Source organism: Lygodium microphyllum, chromosome 15, assembly GCF_053477565.2.
Source record: "Lygodium microphyllum isolate KBCC chromosome 15, Lygodium_microphyllum_v1.1.10, whole genome shotgun sequence".
Classification (NCBI taxonomy): Eukaryota; Viridiplantae; Streptophyta; class Polypodiopsida; order Schizaeales; family Lygodiaceae; genus Lygodium; species Lygodium microphyllum.
In genome coordinates, this window is record NC_141149.1 from 45,171,797 (window position 1) to 45,191,695 (window position 19,899).

At 41.2% G+C, this 19,899-nt stretch overlaps 1 protein-coding gene across 4 annotated transcripts in view; it reads left to right on the forward strand.

Annotated features, from left to right (window-relative positions):
• The window catches only part of LOC148024474 (alpha amino-terminal protein methyltransferase), a 36,649-nt gene extending 16,967 nt beyond the window's left edge, over nucleotides 1–19,682 (forward strand). The window contains exons 3-8 of one of the 4 annotated variants that reach the window (XM_087694108.1): nucleotides 8,878–8,997; nucleotides 9,178–9,305; nucleotides 9,494–9,595; nucleotides 18,516–18,570; nucleotides 18,650–18,747; nucleotides 18,993–19,682. In XM_087694108.1, the coding sequence (XP_087550234.1) occupies nucleotides 8,878–8,997; nucleotides 9,178–9,305; nucleotides 9,494–9,595; nucleotides 18,516–18,570; nucleotides 18,650–18,747; nucleotides 18,993–19,127 (638 nt within the window). In that variant the 3' untranslated portion in view covers nucleotides 19,128–19,682. The remainder of the gene's footprint in view (nucleotides 1–8,877; nucleotides 8,998–9,177; nucleotides 9,306–9,493; nucleotides 9,596–18,515; nucleotides 18,571–18,649; nucleotides 18,748–18,992) is intronic. The other 3 variants (XM_087694109.1, XM_087694110.1, XM_087694111.1) reach the window with 3 other exon arrangements.
• Nucleotides 19,683–19,899: the final 217 nt, after the last annotated feature.

Here is a 19,899-nt window from a genome sequence, read left to right on the forward strand (position 1 = left end):
AGGATTAGACTACAGAGACAAGGCTTAAGACAGTGGAGACATGTAAAAGAATGTTGTTATTGGATTGGTGAAAAATATAGAAGAAGAGAAAGATTGTATGCATTTAGCTTACTCACTGTTACGGGCAAAATAGTTGATGTATCCAATAAGCCACCCACTTTTGTGACTAACCCTATGGTTACACTTGCTGTTTTCATTGTTAGGGAAGATGTATTAGATGAATTAATTAAAGGTATGCGGGATCTTCAGTTAAAAGGTTGCAATATTGAACGAGAAAGGACAAGAGAAAGGGACGGGCAACAGCCTCTAAACCAAGGAAAAGATGTATGTGGTGTAATAGTTTGTAGCATGAAAGGAAGGATTATGTTGCTTATTAGGAGACCTTGGCATGACAACTTATCTTTTGGAAAGATGGCAAGATCCATACACAAGAAATGGGATAGTCTCTTGCTTTGAATTTTGAAAAGAGAGGTATGCAAAAGTTGTTGGAAGACTTGGCTGTCCAAAATGCTTATGCAGTTGTATATGCTTTTACTTTTAGTCTATAGTTGGATAAAGTGTTCGGCTAAATGATGGTTGGTCCGAAGGCTGCAATATGGGCATATGCTTTGTAGAAAAGAGAAAAGCTACTGATAGTGAAATGTCTCATGTAGAGTAAGACATTCGTGATATAACTAGTTTGGAATCATCAGCAGATGCATATTCAGTGCATGTATATTTAGCAAAAGGACAAAACACAGACGTATTTTTGGAAGAGAAATAAAAGAGAGATGAAGATAATGCAATGACATTTAAGAGATTGAAAAGAAGAGGTGTGGATCAGCCTAAAGTTGCAAATCAGCCACCTTCCAAGCATGTTATGGAAGAGGTAAGTTAGGAACAGAAATAGGATAGCAAGCAAGAGAGCAAAAAGAATGATAAACAGCTAGGATATAAGTTGCAATTTGATATTGAGACAGCTATGGATGCCTTGGAAGATCTTGTAGTGGAAGAGTTAGCCATTGTTTATACAGATTTTCTTTATGCATCTGAAGAGGTTTATGAAGCTCATGTTTTACTTGTTGCAGGGACTTTGAGGAAGATTGGTGGCTTGTTGGATGTACATGATTTGTTGGATACATTTATCGCTTTTAAGACAATTCATGAGCTCAAGGATATGCCTTTAGAGGATGTTAGATGTGATGCTCCACAAACTGAGAATGTCTTAAATACTTTGTTTAATGCTTTGCTAAGAAGTAAAGAGATGCTTCACGATTTGGAATATTTAAATGCTTGCAAAGATAGTCTGAGTGTGTTGGATGCATTGATTATGTTGGATGTGGAGCAAAAAGGTTATCAAAAGTATCTTTATATGCGATGGATTTTGAAAGAGCAAGCATGTTGCTATGTATTTATTGATAGGTGTCTTTATAGCTTGTATATGGAGATTCAACAGCCTCTAGTATATGATGTACACCCAAGACTTTATGACCTTGGAGTAGATGCTTGGTATGATATTAGAGTTGTGCAAATTCTAGTCATTTTGATCTATGATCCAAGGGAATGCCTTTTTATGTGCATAATGAGCGACAAGTTGATGCTATGGGTGTTTGACTCGGGTGGCACATATTAGAGGATGTATAGGTTTAGAGGGGATGGATATCGTGTCGTTACATTGACACAGTGTGAAAAACCTTGGAGTGCATCATCATCCGAGTTTCTTATTAATTTAGAGAGTCAATGTCATATTGGTCATTAGTGCTAGTGTCCATAGTATGGATAGTTTCAAAATATAGGGATTTTGAACAAATTTAGTATTTTTGATATTTTGGATATTATTTTTTGTAAGCATTCTAAAAAGATATAGAAAACTTTTAGAATAAGGTGACATGCAAAAAGTAAGTGGCTTTTAGGTCAGTTTTAGGAAATCTTATGCAAAAAGAAGGGCCTTCGAATTTGTGTGGCACGCGATCGTAGTTTTCAGACAACAAACAACACTTTGGAATGGGAGGAAAAATGAGTGATTTGGAAGAATCTTGAGTAGGTGTCTTGGGGTTTTACTTCCCTTTCAGAGCCAACGGAACTATCAGATTTGCTGTTTGAGCAATAGAAAAGAGGCTAGTATTTGGTGTGCGTTTTTGGTCTACCAGGGAGCTCCAGAAGATCTAATGCTTGGAGATTGCTTTCGAGTAGTCCCAGACAATGATATCTTCTCAATACATAGTGCTTTGAATCATTGAGCTTTGTCTTTATCTTGTATACCTCTTGTCTATTCTTTTTTTCTCTTCTATCTCTTATTCTCTACTTCTTTCTCTCTCTTATCCTTGGTGGATACAACCTTTCGACTAAAACCCCTCTTGCAACGTTGGGCTCACGGGGTGTATAGGGAAGGTAGCCTTAACCACGGGGGTTAAGATAAAGAAGGTTGCAAAGAGTAATGATAGAAAATATTAAGAATATGAATTGATTATAGAATTTTAGAATCCAAATACACTATTTGAAGCCAAAACAAAGCCCTTTGATTTATGACTTGTACATTAGTTCAAGATCAATGCATGCACTACAAGTAACAATTGAAACCCTTTATGGTACAATTGCGTAAACACTCTTGAGTCAAGAGTTCAATTGATACCTTGACATTGATTAATTCATTGTCATACATAGGCACCAAAATCCGTGTTTTGATCATGTAACTATATGGTAGAAGGTAGCATTAAACATTTGGACATAGTATCAAGTAGTAGAAAGTATGAAATTTGGACAAAACCTTGTATAGGCCACTAAATACCATTTCAGCCTGTTATTACAGCTTGTTACAATAGCATAAAAGGATCTATTTGTTGCTCCAAATCCATTCTAAACTTGAGTTTTGATGGTATTCGAAGTTTCTCGTGTTAAAGAGCTGGATTTCATGAATAGATGCATCCAAAAGCAATTTTGAAGCTCTTAAACATCATGGACAGCATGCTTGTTGAAATATGCGATGATTTAGAGAGAGAATAGGGTTTGTGGGGAGAAACATAGTGTACGGCAAACACAGAGAGGAGAGAAACTCCAAAACACAAGAGAACAAGATGACAAAGCATTGAATCATGGTATGTAAAGAAAGCTAATACAACGGAGTCAAAGCTTAGAAGATGATTGCATTGTCTTGTTTGAATCAAGTGGGAGTACTTGTGGGGAATCTGCACAATGAAGGGAGTGAAACACAATCCTCTTTTCATGCCTTGGACTTCTCCTTGGTCAGAGGATTAGAGTCTGAGTGAGAGGCAGATGATGACTCGTCGGAGGAGTCCACACCGCGTCGTTTTCTTCTTCTTTTTCTTCTTAGAAGCCACTAATACTTTGTAGACCTACCGTAAATGACCTTTCTTTTCACAGTGGTAACACTCGGTTTTTGACTTTTTCTTCAAACCTCTCTGAACCTGGAGAAGCCTCATAAGAACCTCCATGTAACTTATCATCAGTGGATGTGCACGGGGGAGCCATTTGTAGAGGATTTAGAAGAGAAATAGAGAAATGAAGATATTTGGAGAGGGAACACAGCCAAACCACATGCACAAATTGGAGAAAATGAGAGTTCATATATAAGATTCACCAAAATTTGACCAAAACAAGAAAGCTATTGTGAAAAGTAAAAAAAAGCAGCCAAAAATTGCATGGAATAGCAAAAACGGCTTGATAATGCAGTCACCCAGTTAGGAGGAGATGCAAGAACACCAAGACATAGGTTGGAGCTGACACGCAGGCAAGAGAGGGGCTGACACAGGCTGTATGGATGCTGACGTCAGCAAAAAACGTAGGAAAAACAGGTCACTTGGTTGGAGCAACAATCGCTTGATCAACAATGGTTAAAATAGTCCTATAATCAGCACAAAAAACATAGCAAGAGCATAGAACTTGAAATCTGATACCATGTTAGAAGTGGAGCAGCAATGGAAGTGTGAACATATGCTGTAATAAACTGTTGAAACATAAGACAAAAGGGAAAGGGAAATAAAGAACACTAAAGAATACAATACAAGTGAGAACTTACATGTACGCTCGGAAAATGGAATCCATATATCCAACATGAGATAGTCGCATACAACAGTGAGCCATTGGTTGCATGGGCACTGGCATTGGCTCCTCTCTCCATGGGGTCTCCACATGCGTGATGGCAGATGAGTGACTGAGTGAGGAGGAGCTTGAATATATAAGACAAAAATATGTCCTCAATATCATCAAGTTGGCTAGCAATAAATGCTAAATATGACCAAAATGAAGACTATAAAAAATGCCTAAAATATCCTAAATAATGTGTCCAATCTTTGCATGCACAGACTCACTTATGAACTGACATGTTTGCATGCGCAGACTCACAGACAATATATAGGCCAAATAAATGTCTAAAATGATTGGCTGGCCAGCATTAAATGCTGGCCGATTGGCTGTAAAATAATGCCAATCCACAGTAAATAATGACAAATAAAATGCCTAAATAATCTCTGTGTCCAACTTGCTAAACCACAAGTCCAGATTCAATCATGAGCCGACTAATCTGCTAACACCCTCTCTTAGGTCATGGGTGATCTGATTCAATACAATATACAATGATAATATCGCATCATAATACACACAACAATGTCCACCAGAGTAGAACCATGGATACCCAAGTAGTGGGTGCGCAAGCCACCACCAAGGTGCCTTGAAGAGAACCTGATGTTGATGTCAATCGTACCAGCTCCTGAAAATAGAGAAGATCATAGCAGCTCTCAATGTTTGTCAACAATGCCCTTGATGTAGCATATGTGACCATCTTGTCACCAATGCCTCAACGCATAAATGACCATGGATTCCCCGTCTTTGGCCAGACCGCCAAAGTGTCCCCTCATCTGAGCTCCAGACGAAAGCCATTGGCTCTCTGTCAAGTAACCAGCCCATCATGAACCTGGATGTCAATCCCAGCTTTAGGATTTGTACCTGTCAGACTTCCGTCGATGCGTCAGGGATGTCCCTATCTGGATCTTGTGCATCTATATAGCAATATAGATGAGGCGCGGCTGCCCCATCTCACCACCCTCACACTCCCTCTTTGGCAGTGGAGAGTCGTGAGGGATGACCACATTACCACTACTAGAAAGCAACGGAGGAAAGGGCCTTTAAGCCTTTCCCACGATCGGAAGAAGAGGATCCCTTCCGCGCCTTGGACTTCGCCTTGGTCGGAGGATTGGAATCGAAATCTGAGGGAGATGATGACTCACCGGAGGAGTCCGCATCTTGATTCGTCTTCTGTTCCTGTTTCTTCTTGGAAGCCGCTAACTCTTTGCAATCCTTCCATAAATGACCTTTCTTGCCAAAGTGGTAACACTGGGCCTTCGACTTCTTCATCTTCGAACCCCTCTCTGAAGCTGCAAGAGCCTCATAGGAATCTCCATATAATGTATCATCAGTGGATGTGCATGGAGCAGCCATCTGTAGAGGATTTAGAAGAGAAGTAGAGAAGAGAAGGTATTTGGAGAGGGAACACAGCCAAACCACAAGCACAGATTGCAAAAAACAAGATTTCACATACAGTATAACCCAAAAGCTAATCAAAAGAAGCCAATATCTGCTGCACAAAGTCAAAAGATCAGTTCAAAACTGTCAGAAACAGCAAAAACGGCCTGTTCTGCCAGTCGCCCAGCCCAAAAGAATGCTGAAAACAGCAAAACGCAGGCTGCACACTGCATGAACAGGTGTAGGGAACTGTCGCCAGCAGCTTGATGATGAAAACACCGGCAACAGGGGGTGTTGGACAGCAGGCGATGGCAAATCTGCAAAAAACGCAGATCATACAGGTCGCTTGTATAGAGTAGCAGCCGTCTGATCAGCAAAGGGGAAAATAGTCTTGAAATCATCAATAAAACACAGCAAAAGCACAAATCCTGAAATCTGAAACCACGTCAGAAGTGGTGCAGCAATGGAAGCATAAACATGTGCTAAAATAAACTGTTGAATACAAGACAAAAGAAAAGAAAGAGAGAACACAGTACAGATGAGAACTCAGATGTATGCTCAGGAAATGGAATCCATATACCAAGACATGAGACAGTACAGATACAATGTGAGTCACCGGCTGTGGAGGCACTGGTACTTGCTCCCTCTCTCCAAGAAGTGTCTAGTAATGAACGAATGTATGTATTGAGTGGAGGAGGGAGCCAGACAATGTATAGGCCAAATAAATGCCTAAAATATGATTGGTCGACCAACATTAAATGCTGGTCGATTGGTTGCAAATAATGCGAGTCCACAATAAATAATGACAAATAAAATGCCTAAATAATCTCTGTGCCCAGCTTGCTAAACCACAAGTCTAGATTCAACCATGATCTGATTAATCTGCTAACAAGAATGAGGGTGCTAGCCCTTTTTGGGGATGGCAATGCGAAACCCTAATTGAGGCGGATGCACGGAAAAAGTGGTTTCTCAACAATGTTGGCCTGTTTTACCTTGTTATTCCTTGTCAAATTCGGCCCATAAACATCACAAGGAATCTCAGTTCTTGTTACCCAAGTACATCCAAAGCAAGTTATACATCATGCCTCTGTCTCTTGCAAACAAGCAATAGACTTCACGTGTTGCATTTGTCTCTAAGTTATATGCTGAATTTTTTATCACAACACTATACATGTTGCTGTATACCTTGTTTTGATAGTCGATTTCAGCCCCAAAACATCCATCAAGGCCTTCCCTTGAGACCTCTAGTTCTAGTGGATGATTAGGGGTTTGTCTGAGAGCACCTTCAAGCTCGAAGCTTCATAATATTTGATAAGATAGATGAGAAAGATCATTACTGCTGTAATACTCTGTTATGGAGAGCAAAGTCTCTTCACAAATCAGTCCCATGATCCCTCTTGCAATTCTTTACTCACAAGCTTTGATGGCCCTCCACTTCCTTGATTTGAAAGCTTTACCAAGGCCACAAGATGTCTGCAACTCTCCGCCTATTTGCTCAGCATGAAGGTGCTGATTTTTTTGTGCTAGTTGTTTTCCCTTGGCTGCCCCATGATTGGTCTTCACAAAAGTCTTACTTTTTTCTTCCTTATCCTTTGCATGTTCACTATATTTGGACACTTTGTCATTGTCCCTAAGCAGTGGACATTATCTTGGGCACTCATTTGCTCTTGACACTCTTGAACCTAGCCGTTTACACCCCTTGCAAAGTACATGGCCACCGACTTGATAGGTATATCTTGACAATCTTGATCCTAACCATTTATGACCCTTGCAAAGTACATGGTCATTGACTTGATAGGTATACCTTATGTAAACTCCTCCTTACACTTGGCAAGTCTTTGATGCATTTTGAATTGTCACTTGTATACCCATATAGTCTTCAAGATACAATCAACTTTCATTTTTCTTGTCAAACGCTAGCTATGACATGCAAATGAATTCATAGTATTTCTATGTAATGTGTAAGTTTTAATTGAATGGGCATGTTGTGTCACAACATTGTTCATACTTATATATGGCTATGAGCTAAAACCATCGATTGTTGACGAGCTCAAGAGGGTAAAAATGTAGTCAGTAGTGTATTTTTTGCACGATATACAAGAGATGTTGACAATTGCAAGGGAAAGCTTTAAAATAGTGTAGGATTGTGCCACGTTTTATGCCAACCAACATCATACTCTTTGAGAGCTGTAGGAGGGGATGCCAATTCAACTTAAAGTCCCAAAGTACTTTGATTCAATGATTATTGGCAAATGCTATACATTATTTTTGAGGTATTGTGGCACTTTACAGATTACCAAGAAGATAAGTAGGGTGTCCTATGAGCTTGATTTGCCTTGGGAGATCCAAGTTCACCTTGTGTTTCACGTGAGTGTTTAAAAGAATGACTTGGGACAATATGAATTGATTGTTTTGATTGAAGAAGTCCTGCGGCTTGAGGGTATTGCTTGATACATTCCATTCAAACACGAATTGGTTCTTGACCATAAGACTAAACGATTGTGTTAAATCCTTTATCTCGGTATTGGTCAATTGGAAGAGCCGCTCAGACGCTTCTTGTGAGTCGATATGTTCATTGAAGAGTTGTTTTTCCACTTTGTTCTTGAGGATATTGTTAAGGATAACAATCATTCATAAGGGGGAAAGTGTCATATCCTTGGACATTGAGATGGGCGCTAGTAGCATTGGTCATAGTGGTCATGAAGTGACTTAATACGAATGCACTAAGGGCATTTTGTGGTTAGGGCAGCTCAGTCCTATTTATAGGACTCAAGACCCTATTATGCACATCATTGGGGTGATCACCACTCTTGGACTCTTGGCTTCTAGGCTGACGAGTCCCTACATTGAGATGGTGTGGACTAGTGGTATGGGATGTTGGTCATTGGAACGCGGTCGTGACTTGGAGTATTGCTAGCTCTTAGGCTCAAGGGTGAGCGTGTTTGGCTCTATGGTTGGGAGATGAGTTTGATGTCCAATTCCTTTATATTCGTGGATATAGCTTGTCTCATGTCTCATATGTAGGTTGGATTCTAAGTGGGGATATCAAGCTTCCTATTTGTGTACCCTTTGTGTTGGTTGGGCAATGCCCAATTTAGGTACCATTTAGGTCACTTATGCCACGTGTTTAGGAGTTTTTGTATGCCTAGGGTTCCAATCCAGGCTTTTGTTCTCATCATGTCTGCCATCTTTTGCCTTGTTCTCTCTCTACCACACTATTCGCCTTTTGAAAAACATCAACGATAGCCATGCTCTTAGTGCAAGCATAAGAATCAAGACAACTCTTATTGATATCCCTACTTGCTTAGTTTTAGGCTGTCTCATGTTTTTTATTCATCTATTGTATGTGCTCATACTTCACTATGCTTTCATTGCTGTAAGATGTACGCAAAATTCTAATTTTTGGTGCTTGGTTATTAGATTGTGGAGCGGGTGTTGGACGGGTAACTAAGAATTTATTGCTACGTCATTTCCATGAGGTACATCACCGATCGTATCTGCAGGTTATGATTATATATCGAACAAGTGGTTCACAATCGGGTATCAAGTTGCACACTATGGCCTTTTTAAGTACTAATGATTGCATGCAAAAGAGTACTAACTACTGTCATGATGACTTGAATTAAATTTATGTATTATGCAATAATGCAGCCCTGCTATGCTTTAGACCTCAGTTGTACAATCTTGACCCTGCTGGCTTTTGATGCTGGAACACTTCAGTTTTTCAGGTCGATCTTGTGGAGCCAGTATCGCATTTCTTGGATGCTGCAAAACAGGACTTGAGTGGTGCAACTTTTCCTCCAAATGTGATAGGCAAAGCAATCAACTTTTATTGTTCTCCATTGCAAGTAAGGAATGCTGTCCAGCATTCTGGTATGTGCTGTGTTTGGAACCTGCTTTTCCTCCAAATGTGATAGACAAAGCAATCGACTTGTATTCTTCATTGCTACTAAGAAATTTTGTCCAGCATTCTGGTCTGTGCTGTGCTCAGAACTTGCCTTTTGTGCAAGCATCACTATGGGTTTTGATTTCACAGGAGTTTACACCAGAGTTACAAAGATATGATGTAATATGGGTCCAGTGGTGCATTGGGCATTTGACAGATCAAGATTTCGTAGCCTTCTTCAAGAGAGCAAAGGTGAGACTTGAGGTTTGTTACTTTGTGAATCGAATTTGAGTTGAGAAAAGAGGGGAACCCTATGAAATCCCTTCTTTGGGAGGAGCTGAGAGGTCAATTCTACATTATCAAGGGTTTAGGAGTTCAAGAGAAAGGGTATACATTGTTGAAGTGCAACAGTGCCTACAGAATCTAATTTGTAATGCTTGAAATGAAATACTTTGGAAGTACAATACCCTTCATGTTTATGCAAATAAGAACATAGAATAATGTTGAAAGAAAAAACTTCTGCAAATCTTGTTTCAACTGGACTTTGCGTCTCTGCCTTTTTGTTAATGATCTTGCTGTCAAATACTCGTCCATTTTAACAATATTGCCATCAAATACTCATCCACTTTATCCCACTCATATTTAGATGCATCACATTGTTGATCCATTTGCCATTTGAATGGCTGACTGTGACAATGAATTTCTTAGGAAAGCCCAACTACTAGAATGAAGGAGTGGAACAAAGGCAGCTTATTGCATGCCCATATTTGTGGTGGCCAATGAATTTTGAGCCAATTTGACGGAAATTAATAACCTTGTCAACTGATTAAGCATTCATCAGCCTAGCAACTCATCAACATTGGTACATCGGATTTTTGTGTAATTTCATGTGAAAATATTTAAGGCCATGTAAGTTGTGACCCACAAAAAGCTGTATGTTCTCATCCTTCTTTGTGGCTAAGAGAATCAGAATTCCAAGGCCCAAACTCCTGGAATAATGCCATTTGCCAAGAAGTCCTCTATTTGTGCTTAAGCTCCACTCTTTTTGCTGATTCCACAAATGCCTTTCATAGGGCTTCATGCCCAAAACCAAGTTGAGTTGAAATTTCTCTTGTCAAAGCAGTGGTATGTTGATTTGTAACTCATCCGGAAAACTCTTTTCAATATATCAATTGGGAATTCTGAAGAGAAGAATCTACCTTTCTTTGGGCACATAGACGAGGAACATTTCTGCACTACACTCTTCACCTGCAAATGAGAGATCAGAATGAGATTCTCGGGAGCTCTTAATCTGATTGCCACTCTACATCTCTTATCCATGCCCATCGAGTCTCCATCTCTAGACGATTAAGAGTTATGTTGAAATTGGGCCAACCAGTTGTGGTGTAGTAGTCAAGCTTATAATTAGCTAGCTATCACTTGGAATAAGGCTTCATGTAGATTCCTTGTCCAAGAGAGCCCAAACTTTAATAGAGCACAATGTCATGTTTCACAAACATGGAACTAAAGTTAATACAATAGACAAATGCTGAGGTTAGTGCTACTCCAAAGCAGCCTTGATCACCTTGGCATACTAACCTTTTTAGGGACCCTTGCCTATTGTGGTCTTTCTTCTTCATGCACAAGCACTATCGAGTGAAACTTGTTAGCATTGTACATTTCATGGGTTTTAGGGCACTTTACTGCTAGCTAGAAGACACTAAAGGCTGGCTCTACTTGACAGAGGATCCTACAAACTCCTCTTTAAACCAATTGCGTAGTCTTACAAGACTAGTAACAATGCATCGGGGTCTTTAGGTGCTAATGGGGGAAACACTATCAAAACTTGTTGTTTTGCATTTGAGTCAACCATTTGCCAATTGCTAGACCCCCATGGGGTAGTAGCCATAGGAAGTACAGCACCCTTGTTGGTCTCCAACTATTCCATAGGCATCTCCAAAAAGTACATCTGAAGGTGTCCATGGTTTATGCTTTGCCCAATGTCTCCTATGTGTGGGAGCACTGTCCATATCATCCTACATCAAAATGTGCATGTTGATTTGTGTTGCTTAGGCGAAGAAATTGCTGCCTTTTGTGAAGTTGAAGAAGTAGGCCAACTCTAATCTCTTGGGTCCCAATCCAATTCATCTAAGGCCCTCCCAGATCCATAGTTGGCACTCTTGGATACTTGACCAAGCAAGGTACATGTGGAGATATGGTAGGGTTTGCACTTAGAAAACACAGAGTGTACAAACATGACTAAAACACAATAACTCAGACAAAAATGCAAAAACACACGATAACTCTTAAAGTTAATGAATGAATGCTGTAAATGAATGAAAGAGTGTATGAGATGCTTAAAGGCAGAGCTGTCCAACAGAGGATGACTCTTGTGGGAGCAAATTGAGGGAGTAGTCGGAATGTGATGTCCATTGGAAATGGATCTTGAGTGCTGTAACCACTAGTCGGAGTGGGGCAGCAAAACACAGCCTGTAGGAGTGCATGTTGGGCTGATGGAGACCTCCAAGAGCAGGGGCAGCAGTATGACATGGCTGGACCAAAAACACAGCAGTTCCAGCACCAAAACTGATAAGGGTGGCAGCTGAGAAGGCCGAAACAGGGGCTGCAGCTCTCGTGAAGTCTGTCTGGAGCATCAGATTGAATAGCAGCCTGTTACCTAGCAGTAGGAGCAGAAAGTGCAGGCAGGACAGGTGGCAATGATGGGGCAGATGCTGATGTCAGCTGGCAGGCTGTAAATGCAGCAGTAAGGTGACTCTAGGAGGCTGGGCGGCTGCTGAGATCAGGGTGTGAGATGTTGGAGAAGGTGGCAGCAGTCGATGGAGATGTTGGACAGCCAAGTGGAAGGAGTAGATTGAGTTGTGAGGGATGGAACTCAATAAAACTATGGGAGTTTGCCTATGGGACATAGAAACTCTTTTTAGCATTAAAGTTTGAGTTCGGGGCTGTATAAATGAGCTAATTAAGGTTTAATGAGAAATGCTTTGCTTATGGGACATAGAAAATTTTTTTAGCATTAAAGTTTGAGTTTGGGGCTGTTTAAATGAGGTACTTAATGTTCAATGAGAAATGATCTTGTTTAGCTTAACATCCTCAAAATTGGAACCAGAAAGAGACTGCAAGTGTAGTTCACCCCATGTATATCCCCAAGAAGTCCCATCCCAAAGCATTGACGGCATTGTTTAATGGGTGCATGTCAACTGCCTAAGAACCTATCAAGAGTACAAAGGTGATGTTTATCTTACCTCAGAAGTCCAAAGGGCCATCCTAGAGAGGCGAAGGCATCTAACAAAGTGCGCTCGTTGGCTACCTCTTGGCCTACAAGGACTTTCAAAGATGATGTAAAACCAACATTTTTTTTTGGAGGTAATTGTGCTAGGGGAGAAATAAAGGGATGGTTGGCTCACAAATCACAAAGTAGATAGTATAGACTTAGCCATTTGCAAGGGTGTTGATAACGAAGAAACGAGGTAAAGAGGAATGTACTATCAGTGAAGACAACTTACGATTTGCTCACGGGTGCTCTGCATTGATGAGATGCATAGATAAATGCTACTGATAAGAGTGCACATGTAGCAAGGTACCACTTGGACAATATTCCTAATTGGGGAAATTGTTCACTTGTCTAAGCACACCTTTTACAAAGATGATAATGATCATGCAATGCAAAGGGTGAGTACACAGGCCAACGTGGAAGACAATGCCAAAGCTTGCAAGTACCAAGTGAAGGGTAGGAACACCCTCTCAACCATGGATGCTGATGTCAAAGGAGGAAGAGGAACATGATGCTAGTCTTTGTGTGGTATTGAGATCCATGGAGGAGGAAGATGAAGTACCTTGGTCGGAAGAGTTGGGGAGAAGTAGCTGCTGCCATCAGTGGTTGCATCGAGGGATCCTTGAAGATCCACCTTGGGAGGGGGAGAGCCCATGCTAGTAGAAGATCAAGGTGGTAGCAGAGTATTTGTTAGCTCATGTGTGAGTTTGTGCATGCTTGGTGGGTTGGCACATTTGTATGATTTTCAAGCATTTTAGAGTTCTCATTTGATGTGGCTTTTGGCATTTTATGCCAATCGGCTAGCATTCAATGTTGGTTGATCAGCTGCCATATTTGGCCTATTTATTTTGGGGCTCCTCCTCCTCTTGTATAGTCATCACCATTCTTTAGGTGGTCTTGTGTTGTGAGAGAGGAGCCAATGCTAGCGCCCACATCTGTTTAGCATACCTGCATTTTCAGCCTTTGCTGTTGGCGTAGTTTTGGGTGGCCTCTTCTAGCCCAGTTTTTGCTGATTTTTCTGATTTCAGCTTTGTATTTTTTCTGATTGGCTATTATCCATTGCATGTAAGCTTTGTAGTGCAGTCTGTGTTGTTTGATTGGCTGCCTTCTCTCTTAGGAAAATGTCTATCTTTTATCTTCTTCTTGTGTCCTCCTCAAATGGCTCCTCCGTGTGCTTCTACAGATGATAAGTTACATGGACTAGACTATCTTACATGGAGTGTTGTGATGAAAACTTGGTTTGTGCAAAAGCAGATTTGATACATTCTTTGTGGAGGTATTTCTTGCCCTGAGTGTTCTTTTTCTACTTCTCGAAGATTTTGATGAGGACAACCATGAGGAAGTTGTGCTTACATGGGATTTAGATGATGCACATGCTTATTTTGCATTGCTTCGGTGTATTTTAAAGTGGTCCTACCGATGGTTCTCTCTTACAAGACATCTCTCAAAGTATGGTCAAAGCTTCAGATATTGTACGAGACACCTTTTACCATGCGTGTAGTGACCCTTTATGGATAGCTTCATCAAATGAAGTTTGAGCCAAAGGACACCATTCAGTCCTCTTTGCTCTGTGTTACACAGCTACAAGACCAGCTTCGATATATGCAATTTGCCCTTCAAGATGCACATATAGTGGAAACAGACTCTACAAGCTTCCCATGGAGTTTGGAGCAGCAGCGAAAGCTTTGAGGATGGATACATCGTCTACACTTGTGAGCTTTACACATATGTCCTCAATGCTGCTTGAGCTTTATACATGTCATTGATGTTGCTTGAGCATGAGGTATCTTTGTGTTTACAAGGGAGGCTTCTATCTCATTATGAAGGTTCTAATGAGGTTTTAACAGCTTCAGAGAGGGGTGTCATGAAGAAGCAATTGGAGGCCTAGTGTTATCATTGTGGTAAGAAGAAACACTTAAGGAAGGATTGCAAGGAGTTAGTAGTCTCACGGAAGAAGAAAAAGATATAGAAGAAGCGGGATGTGGACTCCTTCGACAAGCCATCCTCTTCCTCAGACTCTGTCTCCGATCTTCCAGCCAAGGAGAAGTTCAAGGTGCAAAATGGATCTTCTTCTTTAGATTGAGGGAAGGGCTTGGTAGCCCCTTTCTCTGTTGCTTTCTAGCCTAGGTGATATGGTCATCCCTCATGACTTTTCATTGCCAAAGAGAGTGTGAGAGGGTGGTTAGATGGGGCGGTTGAGCCTCATCTAGATTGATATATAGGTGCATAGGTTCTAGAGAGGGACGTTCTTTGATGCATCAATGGAAGTCTAGCAGGTTTAAATCTTAGCGTTGGAATTGACATCCAAGTTCATGATGGGCTATTATTTGATAGAGAGTGGGATTGGCTCCTTGTTTGAGCCCACATGAGGGGACACTTTGGTGATCTTGGCCAAAGGGGGGGAATCCATGGTCACATATGTTCAAAGGTTTTTTTTTTGACAGGATGGTTTTGTATGCTATTGCAAGATATTGTTGATAGACACAGATGTCTGTTATGACTCTTCTCTATTTTTAGGAGTTGTATGATTAACATCGACATCATGTTTTCTTTGAGACACCTTGGTGGTGGCTTGATCTGTTGGGATAAAGGTCGAGTAACCTCCGTGTATAGTACATGCACATTGTACATGTGAATGCATCCTTTACGTACCGCCCCAAGTTTAAATACATTTTATTCTTTGTGTACCAATACACATTGTTGGTACACTCTAATTGACTTGTACTTCACTCTGCTCATATTCTCTCTCTAGTCGTCACACTCTCACGCTCACTCTTGCTCGACCTCCATCTCTCTTTGTTGTGCCCCTCTTGGTACAACAATTGGTATTAGAGCTTAAGACTCTGTGCGCTTCCGAGATCTAGTGGTAGTCGAGTGACTGCGGGACAGGGGTAACGTTGAGTGAGTAGGCTCACTGATGAGCTCACGGTTCCAGTAAGTGCACGCGGGGGGACCAAACAATAGTCGTAGGCGAGTGACAGGTAGACGACCTTCAGGCTAGCGAGCAACTTGATGTAGGTTGATGACTACGTGACAATTTTCTTCAGGTGGACGACTAGGCGATAGGCGAGCACAACAATTCTTGCAGGCGGGCGACAACTTCATTGTGACGGGCAAGCGTGGATCAACAAGTGGTTTGCGTCAGGGTCACGCGACCGTCGATGGTCAATGACCTCCCGTCAATCTCCCAAAATTAAACATTTCTTTTAATTTTTCAATTACTCTCCTTTTTTTTTGACGGGCGTTCACACCTGAAAGCACAGATCACAGATTTGTGAGGATTCAAGCCAGAATTTGGGGCTTTTTCCAGATTTGACATTGTTCATGCATGTCAGTAACTTTTGAGTTAGAAATTGTAGACATTGCAAGCGGTGACCCAAATTAAATTGGGGATTTTGCCAATTTTGTCAAAATTTTACCTTTTTGAGTAAGGAGGTAAGGGTACCCCAAAAGGCTTAGCTTGAGGTAAGGAGGTAAGGGTATCCCAAAAGGCTTAGCTTCAGCCATATTAAATCTGTCCAGTACCTTTCCAATGTACTTTTCTTGAGATAAAAACAACAATTACTGCATTCTATCTCTACGAATTCTCATGCCCAAAATATGCTCTTGCCTCTTACATTACAAGCTGAGTTGCCTTCTCCACTAGACATACGTCTAATTTCTTCGTTCAGGATAGAACCCCTCACCCCATCATATGAGAGATTGGGGTTATTGCTGAGTGAAACCACCAAGGTTTCCCACGAGTCTGGCTGTGTCATGATAAAAAAGATCGCCCTCAACTTATCATCAAAGTCTAAGTTTGTATCTTTGAGTTGATTTAGAATCCCTGTAAATACACTCAAGTGCTCAGCTGCAAGCTTTGACTCATCCAGTCGCATATTCATTAACTTGCACATTAAATGCACGTGATTAACAAGTGTGGTGATCTCATAAGTAGTTTTTAGCTTCTCCCATATTGCATAACCTATGTCTAAACCCTTAATGTCTGTCAGACTGTCATTAGTGACACCCATCTTTATGTAAGCCACAGTCTTTTTATTCACTCCTGGCCCAATCTGCATCAAACATTAGTGCGGTTTTATCTTCTTGCAAAGCATCCTCACAATCCTTCAGGAACAAAATGCCTTGCATACGGTCTTTCCAAAGGTCAAATCCATGACCATCAAGCCATTTAATCTCCATCAAACTCTTGATGTCTGAACTGGAAGAAGTTCCAGCCATTTTATCACGAACACTATAGTAAATGCACTAATTTGCGGAAGCACAAGCTGAATCAGCAAAATACCCTGCTGTTTTTCCTCAACCAGAAATAAATCTCTGCTGTTTGTACATGAACCAGCCACCACACGGGCAAAAGATTCAGAAATTTACCAAATTCTGCACAAATCCTTAAAATTTCAAGTCCAAAATTGCATGAATGTCAGTCAAACTGACCGAGCTGAGTAAAGCTTTGCCAATACATGAAAAGCCCCAAATGTTTGGGATCTAATGTTAGGAAATTTTACTCAAGGGGGAAAAATTTTGACTAATTTGGCAAAATCCCCAATTTCATTTGGGTCACCACTCACAATGTCTGCAATTTCTGACTCGATAGTCACTGACAGGCATGAGCTATGTCAAATCTGGGAAAAGCCCCAAATTTTTGGCTCGAATCCTTAGAGATCTGTGATCTGTGCTTTTGGTGTGTGAACTCCCGTCAAAAGGGAGAGTGTAATTGAAATTAAAAGGATTTCTAAAAAAAAGACGGGGGGTATTTGACCCGCCAACCTGTCATGTCTGACGGCACGCAGGCGTCTGTCCCGTGCGCAGTGCTGTCAACTGTTGTCCTGCGTGCGCCTGGTTGTCGTTCCCTGGTCTGCCGCGTGCACCTGGTTGTTGCGTGCGCCTGCAGGCACTAGGCTTCAACGTCACGGCGCCTCCCTGCCCAGTCACGTTGGTCGCCTCCCCTGGTTGCTCGCTGGACTACCACGCTGGTTCCCCCCGCTGAACCCCTCTGGTCGCGACCTGTCTGCTGGTTCCCATCGGCAGCTGGACTGGTCTCGCCTGGTTGCTGTGAGCAGTTTTCTGCTCGGCTGCTGGTCTTCACTTGTTGACTGCGTATCACCTGTTAGCTGTCTGTCAACTGGAAGATGTTGGGAAGCGTGCACAGAACCTTAAGCTCTAATACCAGTTGTTGGACCAAGAGGGGGCATAGTAGAGAGAGAGAGGGAGGTCGAGGGGGAGTGAGCGTGAGTGTGACAGCTGAAGAGAGTGTGAGCAGAGTGAAAGTACGAGTTGATTCGAGTGTACCAACAATTGTGTTGGTACACAAAGAATAAAATGTATTTATACTTGGGGCACGTAAAGGGTGCGTTCACATGTGCAATGTGCGTGTTTTATACATGGCTTATATATCTGAAGAGGATTCAAAATCTTAGAATTCACTAAGATTGTTGTAGACTAATGGCAAATATACATACCCAGATTAAAAAATAGTTCCAGAATTTTCTTTCAAAATTTGAAGAAAGTTCAAAATCTTAACATTTTTGTTGTTTTAAGTGAATTAGCAAATGCACATACCCAGATTTAAAATCCTTTCGGAATTTGGTTTTTGTGTTGCTGCCCATAATGGTGTTTGTGATGAACTTTGAGCCGTACTGAATGAGACTGCTCAGAGAGGTTTTGAAGAGTACATTAGGTGACTAGGAGGTACTGCTATAGCTCTCATGGTTAATAATCCATCCTTAGTAGACGGTACCTAGTTTTCTTCTACCAGAGGGGAGAATGGCTCTCAATGATTGTTTTAGGACCTATGTCATTCATCATGTTGTTTTGCTGGGAATGCTCTATTAAATGGGTAGGTTTCAAGCCCAAGGAAATGCAGAGCTGACAGTGTCTTGTTATTCGTTCCTTTTCTCACAGGTGGGACTTAAGGCAGGAGGCTTTTTTGTAGTAAAGGAGAATGTAGCTCAAAACGGTAAGATGTGGAAGCTTATTAGTTCTAGACATTGTTCTCTTTGCTCACTGAAAGTTTGCTATGCTTATGCATGTGACAGGTTTTGTTGTTGACAAGGAAGACAGCAGTGTGACAAGATCTGATGCACTGTTTCGAAGACTCTTTGAGGAAGCAGGCCTGCATTTGTTTAAGACTAAGGTAGACCCATTATTTACTCTTGAATGCACAACCTGATATTTACTAGCTGTGGATTTTGTCCAGCCTTGAAAGTATTGATATTATACTTGCAACAGTGACCAATTGAATTCTTTCAATGAGAACATTTTAGGACTGACCTTAATTTTTTACACTGTTTTCTATTCGTTAGTGAAGCTCTCACATACATCAATGACAGGATGAGCTTCGGTCACAGACAAGCTAAAGTTGTCTGTATGTGTGCTCAGTTGCAGAAAGGATTCCCAAAGGAGCTGTTTGCTGTGAGGATGTATGTTTTAACTATGCAGCCCCTCGAACCAAATCCTTTTGCTCGCCAGACTAGAGCCAAAAGAAATTTAAACCAGCCACATGTTATAACTTAAGTGTGTCTCTTCCAGTTTGTTGATGGGTGGCCAGAAGTGAATCTGCAGAAGCACCTGGGTCCTGAATGGGGAGTCCCTTAGTGTAAGCATTGATTCTTGCAGTCTGTCATTTGCTGCATTAGTTCTGCTCATCACTTGGTTGTGGCTGATCATCAAAGTAATGTGAAAGGTCTTGCTGTAAAACAGTATACAAAGCAAAGTTTGGAGAGCTTGTATTGCTTAACTGGTTATCTGTGTTGAAGCTTCACCTCTTCGTCCTATGGTCTCTCTCAATTAGTGCTGTGTCTGCCTGTGAGAGTCAAGATGGCACTCAGTAGTGAAGTCCTTGTTTTGGCCATCTTGATTTTTTGAGAGGTGACTTGGAAGTACTTTATGTACTTGATGCACCTATGAACAAGCTAATTCTTGATATGGTCTTTGCACTGATCTACTGCGCCTGTGAAAAATCACAGTTGGAAAACAGATGTGTTATCTCAGATAAGGCCATCTTTTTCGATGTATTACATGCCATATAGGCCTACTATATTTCAGCATTAGAATGCCCTTCCTTCACAATTCTATACAGGAAAGGATCATAGTGTATTAGATGTTCTTGACTTACACACACGTAGAGCATATGTTGTGGTTATTGAAAGCTTACTGGTATGCTACGCAAATGTGAGCAACAGTGCATTTGCACTTACATCGCCTTGTTAAGGCTGTGGTTGTGTGCCCATGTTGTGGTTATTGAAATGTTTTGATACTTCATGAGAAACACTGCCTTCAAGAACTC